Source organism: Patiria miniata, unplaced genomic scaffold, assembly GCF_015706575.1.
Source record: "Patiria miniata isolate m_02_andy unplaced genomic scaffold, ASM1570657v1 HiC_scaffold_13, whole genome shotgun sequence".
In the NCBI taxonomy this organism is placed as follows: Eukaryota; Metazoa; Echinodermata; class Asteroidea; order Valvatida; family Asterinidae; genus Patiria; species Patiria miniata.
In genome coordinates, this window is record NW_024037051.1 from 9,127,487 (window position 1) to 9,140,657 (window position 13,171).

At 41.0% G+C, this 13,171-nt stretch overlaps 1 protein-coding gene across 1 annotated transcript; it reads left to right on the plus strand.

Annotated features, from left to right (window-relative positions):
* Window positions 1-12,649, plus strand: LOC119721561 (striated muscle-specific serine/threonine-protein kinase-like). The gene is made up of 10 exons (XM_038191641.1): window positions 1-36; window positions 126-159; window positions 650-934; window positions 2,699-2,824; window positions 3,549-3,713; window positions 5,316-5,517; window positions 7,034-7,503; window positions 7,978-8,053; window positions 9,558-9,707; window positions 11,473-12,649. Exons 1-10 carry the CDS (start codon window positions 1-3, stop codon window positions 11,750-11,752), a joined length of 1,824 nt encoding a protein of 607 aa, XP_038047569.1. The 3' UTR covers window positions 11,753-12,649.
* Window positions 12,650-13,171: the final 522 nt, after the last annotated feature.

Genomic DNA, 13,171 nt, shown 5'->3' on the forward strand with positions numbered 1-13,171 from the left:
ATGGAAAGTGTAGTTGACTTGTGGAATAAGAGCCTAGTATCACGAAACAAATTTGGTCCAGCATGCCCAGTTGTAAATTATTAACTTGTGACTGACGATTGGATGTTGTTTTGACCTAATCCCAGCTTGCTGCCTGGATTGTGGATACCTGCCAAACTGGTAATGTTTTATTTTGATTTGTAGAATAATTTGTTGATTCATATTTTACTCATTCTTAACCTGAAAGTTGAATGAACTGTACTATTGAGTTTTAGTTGCTTAAGTAGGTAGCTGTTGGTTTTAATGTAGAAGCATCTCAATTATTAGTTAATTGTAGATTTACTTCTGTGTTGAATTGCTTTTGGCGGAACTCGTACAAAATTTAACGGAGCCAAGCAAAAGGCTTACCGGTACATCTTGAAAAAGAGAAAAGAAAAATGGGAGACAAGTATGACGAATCAATTTCAAGACGGTTATCAGGGGAAAAGATAGTTTTATTATTATCTGTTTTCACAAAAGAAAATAACTAATTTGTTGCATTAATACTGTACGCTCATTGTTGAAAACCTCACTATCTTACTCAAGTGTTACTCACAATTGATTCCATTTTCCACCATTTCAAGAACATCTGTCCATTACTCCTTTCATTCCATAATCCATCCCCCTTCAGAATCTCCTCCAAAGTTCTCCGTCCATCTCCAAGAGACCTTCATCACCGGGGGCAACGACCTCCAGCTGACCTGCCAGGTCAAGGGTTACCCTCTGCCGTCCCTAGCTTGGTTCCGTGATGACAACGTGCTTGTGGGAAGCAAACGCATCCAAACGACGTCGGACAAGAGAGGTCAGGGATCACTGGTGGTGACGCGGATCGAGGACGAGGAGGCAGGGATGTATAAATGCATCGCTACAAACGATCAAGGGAGTGCCACCAGTTGCGCCAAGGTTACCGTTTTTGGTGAGTATGCTTTTAATAATTGGGTTTTTCCCTTCACTGACGTAATTTCATAAGTGTGGTACACTTGGTGCTGTCTAAGACTTAATAAAAAAAATCACAAGCGTATGTGAGTGGGACTCCAACCCGCAACCTCCTTATTACTAGTACAGACGTAAATCAAACTAGGTTTTGCCCTTCACCGATGTATAAACACTGTATACTCAGTGTGTTACCTCCCGAGTGAAAGTTGGAAAAAATCACTCGGGTGGGACTCGAACCCACGACCTCCTGCTTTCTAGTGCAGACGTCTTACCACTCGACCACTGAACTAACGGGATCGGTTGACTGGTTCAAATCTGATGTACATAGCAGCAGGTACCGCATAACTATTCATATTAAAGATGGAATTTTTGTGTCGGGGTGATGTAAATCAAACTAGGTTTTGCCCTTCACCAACGTATAAACACTGTATACTCAGTGTGTTACCTCCCGAGTGAAAGTTGGAAAAAATCACTCGGTGGTCGAGTGGTAAGACGTCTGCACTAGAAAGCAGGAGGTTGTGGGTTCGAGTCCCACCCGAGTGATTTTTTCCAACTTTTACTCAGGAGGTAACACACTGAGTATACAGTGTTTATACGTCGGTGAAGGGCAAAACCTAGTTTGATTTACATCACCCCGACGCAAAAATTCCATCTTTAATATGAATAGTACAGACGTCTTGGCCACTTGATCACTGAGTCTGAGGGTAAACTAACTGATTCAGGCCTGCTTTCTCACACAGAGATCAAATACCACAATCATTAGATGTTCACTTCACAACAACTATTGATAAAACCATACATTCCCTTGCACTATATAATGGAGTGGGTAAACCTGTACGTTTGCAGATGTCATAACTTGAGTCCAATATGCAGGGGACATTGACGAACCACATTTTTTTTAAGCTGGAGGTGCTTTTAGCACAGGCCCACGAAGCGCTGCGACACGTCGCAACTCGAGTTACGACGTGTAACACGTCGCAACTCGCGACACGTCGTATCATCCATTTCATGAAAGTTGCGATGTGTTGAACGTGTCTTATGTTCCTTGACAACGGCTTAAAACACATCGCAAGTTACGACGTGTCTAGTGGTCATCGCAAAATAAGAAGAGTCATTTTCTAAGCCAGTTTTATGCCATAAACATTACATAAACAAGATTGTAATACCGAGGCAATGTGTGTAAAGTTGTAAATAGAACATTCATTAAATAATTATGAAATAGACTGGATATTGAAGTTGAAATTTCAAAGTAGCTATATACAGTCCACTGAGAGCTTGTTTTCCTTCAAAATTGCATCGCACGGCCGCCATTTTGTTTTACGTTTTGACAAATTTCGAGCTGAGATCTAGATCTGACGACTCTTTGTTGAATATTAGACAACTATTTACTGTACGCTGACTATATAATAAAACAGTCACTGAGTTGTGCTATAAATACACCTACGACGCATCGCACTTACGACGTGTTTCGTGAAATGGATCGCATGACGCGTCGCAGCTGCGAGGCATCGTAGAGATACGACGCGTCGCATTGCTGCGATGCATCGTAAGTTACGAAGAGTTTGATGAAATTGGGTGCTGGCATTGACTTTACATCTGTACAAAATTAATCTGAAGTTGCCAGAGCTCCTCTCAAATCACAGGCCCTAAATGAAACGGGCAAGTCACATTTGAAAATAGAATTTCTCGTTTTGGGCAATCCTTTATGTAAACTGTTTTGATTCCAACCTTGTTGATGTTTCAGAGCGGCCAGACCCCCCATCCAGACCAAAGGTAGCTCTTGCTGCTGCCACTGAGGTGGTTGTGACTTGGAAATTCCCCATCAGTAGAGCCCACATCACTGGCTTCAGATTACAGAGCAGGAAAGAAGGTTAGTTCTAGAATATTACCCTTGATCAGTAGTGCAATAGTCCATCACAAGACTATCACAAGTCAATGACAGGTTTATTCACAAGTCACAAGGAAGAGGGGGTCGGTGAACGATAACAAATTGAAGGAGTGCCTTTGTCACTGGACGCTTGCATCTTGACTTGGGCCTGAATGAGTTGCAATAGACTTCTGATTGACTTGTCAAGTCAATGGTGATGAACTTCAAATATATAGACATTGATAGCACAACCACTGGCAAACCCAAGAGCATTGTCAGTCTCAACAAGAAGTCTGTCAAAATGTTCAGGTCTTTCGTTACTTAGGAGACAACATCAGGTGTGATGAACCAGCAACCGGGGATGCTGAAGTCGACCTACGGATCGCCGTTGCGGAAGGAAAATTTGCTCAGCTTAGATCAAAGCTTAACAACTACATGTACTCGATTTACTTGGATATTTTTTGTTTTAAAAAGATAATGGTTGGCTTTTATCTTCGCTATATGAAATTCTTAACAAGTAGCTGCATTTGACTGTTTTAGATGTTCAAAATCCAATTGACCTGTTTCGTGTCATTGCACAACTTCTGCCATCACAGTCTGTATGCCTTCTTGTTTCTGCCGTGTTAGAGATTAATCCATCTTTTGCACCCACAGAATTTACTTTCATATAGTACAATACATGTTGGTAAACAATCTACATTGTTTTTTTGTTTTTTTGGCCTCACAGATGATAAACAGTGGGTTAATGTGGATGACAAGATCCAGCAGTGCTTCAAGCACATCACACCATTGCTTCCATCTACCGAGTACCGGTTTCGTGTGGCGTGTTGCACGCAGCATGGCATTGGTTTGTACAGTCGATCATCGGTCCCAGTGACGACATTACCCATAGGTGAGCTATCACTGATTACGTAAGGAACCCAACTCAGATAAAAACAGGAAAAGTACACTTTTTGATGCTTATTATTCTGATTTATAAAACACAGAATCTATTCAGAAAAATATGGATCAGTCAAATGTAAATAAACATACGTGTAAAACAATCCACATTAGGTTGCACAAAGGAATTGACGAACAAATTTGAACAGGTTCGTGAAGTCAAGAATACTGTGGGCTCAGTGCACAAGTACCCCCTCAACTGCAAGACAGGGAAAGTTTGGGAGACCACTGGGAGAAACATTCGAACGCAATGCCGATGACGCCTGACGCTCACGCGAATACCGACGACACTTTGTGCACATTTAGAATAGAATTCCAATGTAGCTGTGCGTACTTTGCGTTATACGCACGCAAATCAGTATGTACGTGTTCTACATAACCCCCGAGGACCGACACACAAAGGGAGAACAACAGATCCTTTCAGTCCTCGGGAGTTGGGTCTTTTGTTGGAAACGGTCCGCTGTAGTAAGTTTGTGTGCTTAGTCTATGGGAGAGTGTTATATTACAGGGATAAAGGGAAACACAAAGCATTGTCCTCGAGAGTATAGTAACACAAGAGTGTATGCGCACGTGGTGTGTCCTGTACATGGGGCTCTTGTAGGTGGTAAATAAGCGCCCTCTCTTGTTCGTACACGGAGCCCTTACCGGCGTGATGAAAAAAAACCAAATTATAACTTGGGACACCACCAACAATTACATCCCTCAGTTAGTGGAGCACTGGTACAAGTATTCTAAAGTTTAGAAGTTCAAATCCCTCAACAGATCATTTCTTTTATATTCAACGTAACACTGTTAAAACTAAAGATAGTCAGTTTCCCCATGTGGTTTGTTTGAGTTTCTGATAAATGACAAGAAATTTTGAATTGCACTGCCTTTAAATAAATCTTCATTTATTATTTCACCCTCTCTCTTTGAAACCTCTTTTTTCCCCATGGACAAAACACCTCTACTGCTCTTGCAAAATATGCATGGGCGTCGCGAGGGGGGGGGGCAAGGGGGGCATTTGCCCCCCCCCCCCCCCACTGAAAACCACACCAAAAAAAAAAAAAAAAGGAAGAAAAGAAAAGAAAAAAAAAAAGAAAAGAAAAGAGGCGCGAAGACAAAGTGGTGTAAATTTAAATAGTTGGGGGGGGGCAAAATGTCCCTGCCCCCCTCTAAAACTGATAAATCGAGAATGTGTTGAGAAATACAAGAATTTGTTTGGATTCTAGATGCTCTGTGGTGCGATCTGAGGCAATTTCTGACCACTTTAACCAATGTTTTTTTAGGAAAAGATGGTGGTGTACTCATTGCCTGCCTTTATTGCGATGTCACATAAAAAAAAAAAAATTGGTTTCGTTTTTTTATTGGGGGGGGGGGCTATGGCCCCCTTTAGCCCCCCTGGATCCGCCCTTGGAAAAATGTTCAGCAAGCTATGCCTGCCTGTCTCCTATCCAGTAACTACTTCTTCCCTCTTCCCTCAAAATTTGTTCACAAATTATTTTGAAGATCTTGGTTTTTTCCTAATAACTACATCATTTTAATGTTGAACTATGTGGTAATCTATTCTCCTCAGGTTCACAGCCTCTTAGCATAGAAGCAATCGCAAAATTCCAGACGTTATCAAGAAGTTGCAGTCTAGATCGAGATCGCAAATCTGCCTCGCAGGGGAGCATACTAGACAACTTCCCCGATGGAGACATCGAAGAAACGGTGGATTTGACTCTCAAGGAAAGCTTGCCACAAAAAGGTTACGACTTCAACATTGAAATTGGCCGGTAGGTGATTGTTGATTTGCTGTAAAGTTAGTTTTAATCAATATTTCTTGTTTGGTCTCATTTTTTGACAAAACTAAAGGTGTGTTTGAATCTTGTGATCTTAACAATGACTTGGGTTCTGGCTGTTTGGAAATACTGCTGGAAGAATCTATTTCTGAAGACAAAAATGCTGGATTTCAACACTGACAGAAGTTTTGGGGATGAAACTAAAAAAAAACAAGCGCGATTACACAATAAGCTCTGGCCCGGTTTGAGAATGTCTCACTTCATATGCAAAATAGATGCGCATCGATCGAAACAAAGCCGGTCTTCCGAAAATTTTTGGCAAGAGTGCATTTGACCACAGCAGGCATTTGTGATGCAATCAAGCTACATGAGTCGTTTGTCGGGAATTTTCAATTGGAGATACAGGCCAAAATTCAGGCCACTTCATCACATCACTTCATCACATTTCTTGGTGTTCCAACTTCCATAATTTTTTAACTAAAGATGGTATCAGCTTGCGGTTTCCACAGCAGTAATGATAAGATTGTGCTCTTTTCGAATTTGTAATAATTTTTGTTTTGACCGGGGTCGACAAACGTCTCATTTAGCTTGATCGCATCACATTTGGTCAATTTTTGGTCAAATATTTTTGGTCAATTTTTGGGTACAGTCAGACAGACAGACCGACCGACCGACCGACTACCAAGTGACATTTAGAAGCTCCTGCCAGAGTTTAAAAAAAAGATATGCCATGCAGTTTTCTCAAAGAATTAAATTTTGATGAAACATGATGAACACAATCAAGAAAAAAATGGAAATCACTTGAAATTCATGTTGAAAAGCAATCAGTTTCTAGAGAAAATTTATCACTTTAAAGGGAATATACATGATTGGCATTTGCTGTAATTTTCAGAAATGAACTATTTGAGGGGTTAGTATAATAGATCAAATATTGTTAGACTGACATGTTTGAAGGTTTGTGTTCGAAAATGCTGGAAAAAAACAAGAAAAACAAAAATGTTCAAGTAGTCTGGTTCCCTGACTCCACTAAATATAAAATGGATCAATTTACAGATGCCGGAAACTTGTAAGGTAATGGAACTAGTCTAGCCAGCCTGCACCCGTTCATGAACATGTAACCAATAGCAAACACAATTTGGACTGAAAGAAAAATGGTTAATTTGGAACAGTAGTTGAAAAATTGTTAGGTTTTTTCAACGGTGGTCGGCCGACCACCTTTGGAAATTTTTACAAAAATACCATTTTCTTGAAAATGACTTCACACCAGGTGCCATAATTTTACAGGATGTTTTAGACTGTCATTTACCAACATCCTAGTAAGGTATTTCGTAAAAACTAGGTAGTTTTTTTTTCGATGTTTGCAAATGTTGTATATTCCCTTTAACTTCCATGGTATGAATTCTAGTATGCAAATCACATGAATGGAACAGGCCTTGGTGCATTGTAGTGGACATTGGCTGTTTAGAATTGAAAATAAAGTTGTTTATCTGATCTGTTCTTTCAATTCCAGAGGCAGATATGCTGTAGTGCGTAAATGCTACAAGTACAGCACGGGATTGGAACACGTCGCAAAGATCATGCTCTCGGCCCAACCTCTCAAGAAACAAAGTCTCCTCGAGTATGAAATCTTGAAAGAAGTTAGGCATCCAAACATTCTACAACTCCGCGACGCTTTCCTGACGAAACGGTTCTACGTACTAGTGACCGAGCGTTACTATGGCGGCGGAGTCTTGAGTCACCTGACCCAGAAGGACAAATACTCGGAGGAACAGATCGTGCGATTGGTGCGACAGCTTCTGAGCGTGCTCAGTTACCTGCACAAGAGGCGAATCGTTCACCTGGATATGAGACACGACAATATTGTCTTTGAGAGTAGGAGGAGGGACGCGCTGCGGGTGATTGACTTTGGGTCGGCTAGGAGGATGGTATCGGAAGAGGGGATGAAGATGAAGGGGTTAGACTCTCCGCCAGAATTCATGGGTAAAGATTTCTGTTGATTTCAATTTTTTTTATTTTATTTTATTATATTTTTATTTATTTCTGGTAAAGAAACCAAGGATTCCTCAAAAGTGCCCTAAGCACTGTAGCCCGAAAGCCTGATGAAACCTGTAGAGAGGACAATGAGAAGAAATTACAGTTTTAGAGGTGGGAGGAAAAGCCCAGAAGAATATTCTGGGGAAAACCCACGGAATCAGGTAGGGACTGAAAACCCAATCCACATATTGGCCCAGGCGGGATTCGAACCCGGGTCACAGCGGTGGAAGGCGAGTAAAGTACCGCTACGCCAACCTGACTCCCCCTACGCCAACCTGACTCCCCAAGGCAAATTCGTTGCCTTGGAAAAGAAAGTCCTTGATTTGCCACTTGTTGGGTCGTTGTGCTATGAAGGTTTTATCTCAGTGCCACGTTCATGGCGATGCTGTGATGGTGTCGTTTTTATCTGTGTTTTTGTAGCTCCTGAAATAGCTACTGATGGGTTGATTGAGTATGAGACGGACCTCTGGGCTGTTGGTGTCACGATATTTGTCTGGTAAGTCCAATCATGGACTATTCTATTCTATTATAGACTATTCTATTAACTATCACAAACTGTCAAAAACTCTAACCCCACCTCTCTGGACAGTTTTTTGTACAGGCTGCTGTTCAACTGCCACAAATCCCTATGGATTCAACTGTGCAACTTATATCAGAGCTAAAGATATAGTCCATCATTTGTAATTTGTGCATTTTGTTCGTTTGAAGCAACAAAAGTGCTCAAAATCTAAAGAAAATGAACAACTGAACAACTAACCTGATGAAGTTTCAGTTCAGCTTCAGCTGTATATTCCGAGAAGAACAATATTCTAGGATCTCAATTTCAAATCAAAATTGCTGAATCATGTTTTGAATTGGGCCTGAATTCAGCGTCTGAGACACGTTCTCACTGAGCCGTTTGCAGCATGTCGCGCACTGATCCGGCCATAGATATAGAATAAAAAGACAGCAACCGCGCGTGCGTGTGCGTCGTGCCAATGCTTGCGCGCGCTTCGCCGAATAACAAAACGAACTACAAATTTAAATTTCCTACGGTGTGTCCTAAGAAGCACCATTGGAAAGGCCTTCTTTCGTTGATTACTTCAAAATGACAGCTTGCCAGAAAGAATAATTTCACAGGGAGTTTAGTCCCCTTATTATCTTTCAACCAAGTATGTTTTGCAACAATAATTACGCCAGTTACTTTTCGGATAGCTGCAAATGATGGACTATAGCTATAAGTGGTTTGGCAGATAGTATGACCACTAATACAAGTACAGCTTGTGTAGCAGCCATTTTAAAATGGTTGATTGTACCAATGTGAGGGCAGTTTGCAGATTCGGTAAAATCTGTCACCTGATAGTATTTGACATGTAGGGTAACGCTCTACAGATTGTCACTGAGCACAGGAGGGTTATGCCTTTAAACCCTCCAAAACCTTCTGATGGATCTTTAAGGATCTTGGAGGGTTAGGCCAAAAAAAAAATACTTGGTCTTGGGTCAGCGTGTGCATCGATTTTAATCATGCGCGTCAACCTTTTTTTTTTTCAAATTAACACGGAAGCTGCAATAGCGCCCTCTATTGCCGCACCTCCTCAAATTTTTGTACCAAGGAGCATCAAGGAATGGGGGAAGTTACACCAAGGCAAATGATAAAGGGCACCAAGGCAAATTATGGAGGACACCAATGTATAAATAGGACACAAACAAGCAAAATAGTACCCACCTTGTCTGTACAATTCAAGCTTGAAAAAAAAAAAGCCACCAAAAAAAACCCCCCAAAAAACGCGTCGCCGCATCAATTCCGGAACTTCGGTCTGACCAGAGACCGACTATTTTTTTTTTGGCCTTAGTGTCAAGACAGTCAAGTCTGTGTTAGATTATTAGTCACCTCTATACGATTCAAGTTTTGTAGTTCTTTGGAGATCACTTGTACAGGTCACTTGTGGCTCTGCCCGGGAAAACAAGGCAAACGATGAATTACAAGAATCCATCCTGCATCCTTTTGTTTCCCTTGCCAGGCTGAGTGGAACCTCTCCATTTCTCGGTCGGAATCGAGAGAAGACGATCTACAACATCACCAGGATGAAGATCAACAGGAAACATCTCTTCAAGAATTGCACAGCGGAGGCCAAGCAGTTTATATGGGCAATACTGCAGAAAGAACCGATGTAAGATTATTAAATTGAAAGTTGTCGTTTGGGACCGTGGTTTTACAGATGAGGAGAGATCAATTGAGAATTTAAAGGCAGGCTTTCAAGTATTCCTAGTTTTTCTGCTTTTTCCTAGTTTCCTTGTTCCTACGTTTCCTACTTTTTTTTCTCTTGAAATTCCTACTTTTTCCTACTTTTTTTCCCCACGACTCAAAAAAATGAAATCTCATTGAATATTTTTCATAACTATGTTACACGCTGTCATATGTAAATCACACAATGAAGGGCTTGGGCACAGGAGTACTGCAACTGTACTTCTAAGAGCTTAGTTGAGGATGGAGCACAAGTGTTGAGAGTACAGAACATGCCAAATGAGGCTTATGATGCTGCGGACATGGGTGAGTATCAACGAAAACTACTACTGAAAGCCCGCAAAAGTCCTACTTTTATCCTGATTTTGTCCTCCAATATCCTACTTTTTGGAAAGTTTTGATCCTACCGTTGTCCTACTTTTTCACCTGGGACTGCTTGAAAGCCTGTAAAGGAAATAGTCACCAAACACAAGAGCAAGAAATTCAAGTTATTGTTGATAAAGATATAACTATTATCTATCTTTAAAGGTATAGTCCATCATTTGTAATTTGTGCATTTTGTTCGTTTGAAGCAACAAAAGTGCTCAGAATCTAAAGAAGGGTGCTGAACAACTAACCTGATGAAGTTTCAGCTCAGCTTCAGCTGTATATTTCGAGAAAAACAACATTCTAGGATCTCGATTTCAAATCAAAAGTTGCTGAATCATGTTTTGAATTGGGCCTGAATTCAGCGTCCCAGACACGTTCTCACTTGCCGATTGCAGCTACGCGATGTTGCGCACTGATCCGACGAATTATAGCAACTGCGCTCGCGTGTGTCGTGTCAATGCTTGCGCGTTTTGCCGAATAACAAAATGAAATACTAATTTGAATTGCCTACGGTGCTTCTTAAGACGCACCGTTGGAAAGGCCTTCTTTCGTTGATTTCTTCAAAATGACAGCTTGCCATAAAGAATTATTTCACAGGGAGTTTAGTCCCCTTACTATCTGTCAACTTAGTATGTTTTTCAACAATAATTACGCCGGTTACTTTTTGGATAGCTGCAAATGATGGACTCTGGCTTTAAATAAAGGCCAAGTATTTTTTTTAAGGGGATGAGGCTACAGAGAACTTTAAGTTGGAGCCTCTATCTTTCAAGAACTGCTTCGCGCCAAACCAAATATAACCATTGCTCGTAGTGAGCTTCTTAATTACTTTACCCTCCGTTTTGTGGATGTGCTCTGGGCCGTGTCCCATCAATCCCATCAAAAATGCAAATCATAAAGTTAGAGCGCCAGATGTTTGGATACTAGCAGGATCTTTCTCAAAGGCTGAAACGTGAGGTTCTGTAACTTTTACAATTTATCCAATTAATCCCTCGTGGTGTGTCCCTGATTTGTTCTGCTCTTTGTACGTTCTTCTACTCCTTTCCCTGGTCTGTCCCCTACATGTTTGTTTCTTGTTCCTCTGCCATTTTGCCTCTGAAGATCTTGTAAAGATCGCAACGTCAGGTCGCCTTAATTTTTGAGATTTGTATATTTCAGGTCAATCCAGTCAGAAAGCAGTTTGCAGCAATCTTATTCATTTTCACTTTTACAATTTGTATGTTTCAGGATAATTCAGCAAGTTAGCAGTTTTGAACACTTTTTTTTTTTAATTTCGTGTCCAAAATTCAGATTGTAATTCTGACAGTTCTATTCTCTTACCTCAGTGACAGGCCATCAGTTGACGAGTGTTTTGCCAGTCCGTGGCTCAGCGACAAGCCCGACATGAAAGCCAAGCGTGAGGGCGCTGTCTTCTCCTCCAGGAAGCTCAGAACGCAGCGTACGGAGTACAAGCTTCGCCTACTGGCCCAGCAGACCCGAGAAGACATGTCGCTGAGACGGTACTCCTCGACGATAGAGCTGAAATCACCCGGAGCGCCGACGTCACCCAAACCGAGGAACGGTGTCCTAAACTCGTTGGTACGTCCAAAGGTTCAGGTTAAATGAGAATTGTGATCATGTGACGTTGGCCTCATGGTCTGGCTGCAGTCACATGACAGGAATGCCATTGTGGCACCTGACACTAGGGCCGTGTCTGAATCTCCTGTCCAGAGCTATTCTGTAGTTCCCGGTCAATAATAACTTTCCGGGAACATGCTGACATGAGACATAGCCATATATGGAGCCTATTTCTGACAGCCTAACTTCCTGGCCAATTTTTTGCTTTGGACATATTCTCTATACTGAGCTTGGGACTTCAAGCCCACACATGTTAAGAAATGGTGGCTGACTTTTTAAGTCTTGTATCCATCAGAATATAGCAAAACCGGCAAAACCAGGGCCCAATTTCATAGCGCTGCGAAACAAAAAAAGCAGAAAAATTGTGCTGTCAAGTACTATTTCATAGCGTGGATGTGCTAACGTATGCATGCGCATGGAGATTTCTGTTGTTACATCACTGATTCAAGCATCTTTTTCCTCTGAGGTAAGCGTGCCTTTTGCTGTGCTTACTGCTTACAGTCTCCATGTAACAGACGATGGCTCTGTTAGCAGAAAACTGGACCCAGGTGTTGGAGCTTATCGTGGCTTCGGAACTATTTGGAATAAATATTTTGCAGTGAGTCAAACTTTTCCCTCTATTTTCCAAGATGGTTGCTGTATTTAGTAGTGAATCCACCTAGTAGGTTTTGCTTGCATTCTTTGGAAGAATATAATGATTATTGTAATAAAAAATATTGAAAATCAGCAAAACAAAGAATTTAATGGTAAAACAGAAATTTGCAGTTAAAGAAAATATGTATGATAGAGGCATCTTATTCTACACATTGCGGCTAATAAGCATTTGAAAGGATCAAAGGCAGATAATATTATTTGCATTAATCCCAAAAGTAACCTACCAAATTATTATCCAAAAGCTTACTTGGAATAAAGATCACACTGGTACTAAACACCCCGTGAAATCATTCCATCTGGCTTGCTGTCACTTAGAAGAAATCAAGAAATGTAGGTGATTTCAAGAAATGTAGCTTACATCAGTCAATTGACTGATTTTGGGAAACAAAGAGTGCTGTTGACGAATTTTTTTTTTGTGATCAAAAGGTTAGGTTTTGAACTTCAACAGGTTAGGTTTTGAACATTCATCTTTGGATTTTGAGTGGTGTTACTTTTGGAAACGAAACGAAGAAAATGTATGAAAAACAAATGATCCTATTTGCCATTAATCATACTTGGTTCAGGAATTGAAGGGTGTTAGAACCACGTATGGGCGGGTTGCAATTCGTGGGTTTAAATCAAGTCATGTAATTAGTTATGACAAGTCATCAGAAGTCAATCACAACCATAGAGCTATTACTAAATAACTAGAGCGCTAACTCCTCATTCCGCCGGGGAGATACTTTGAAGCCATCCTGAGCACAGGCATTTTGA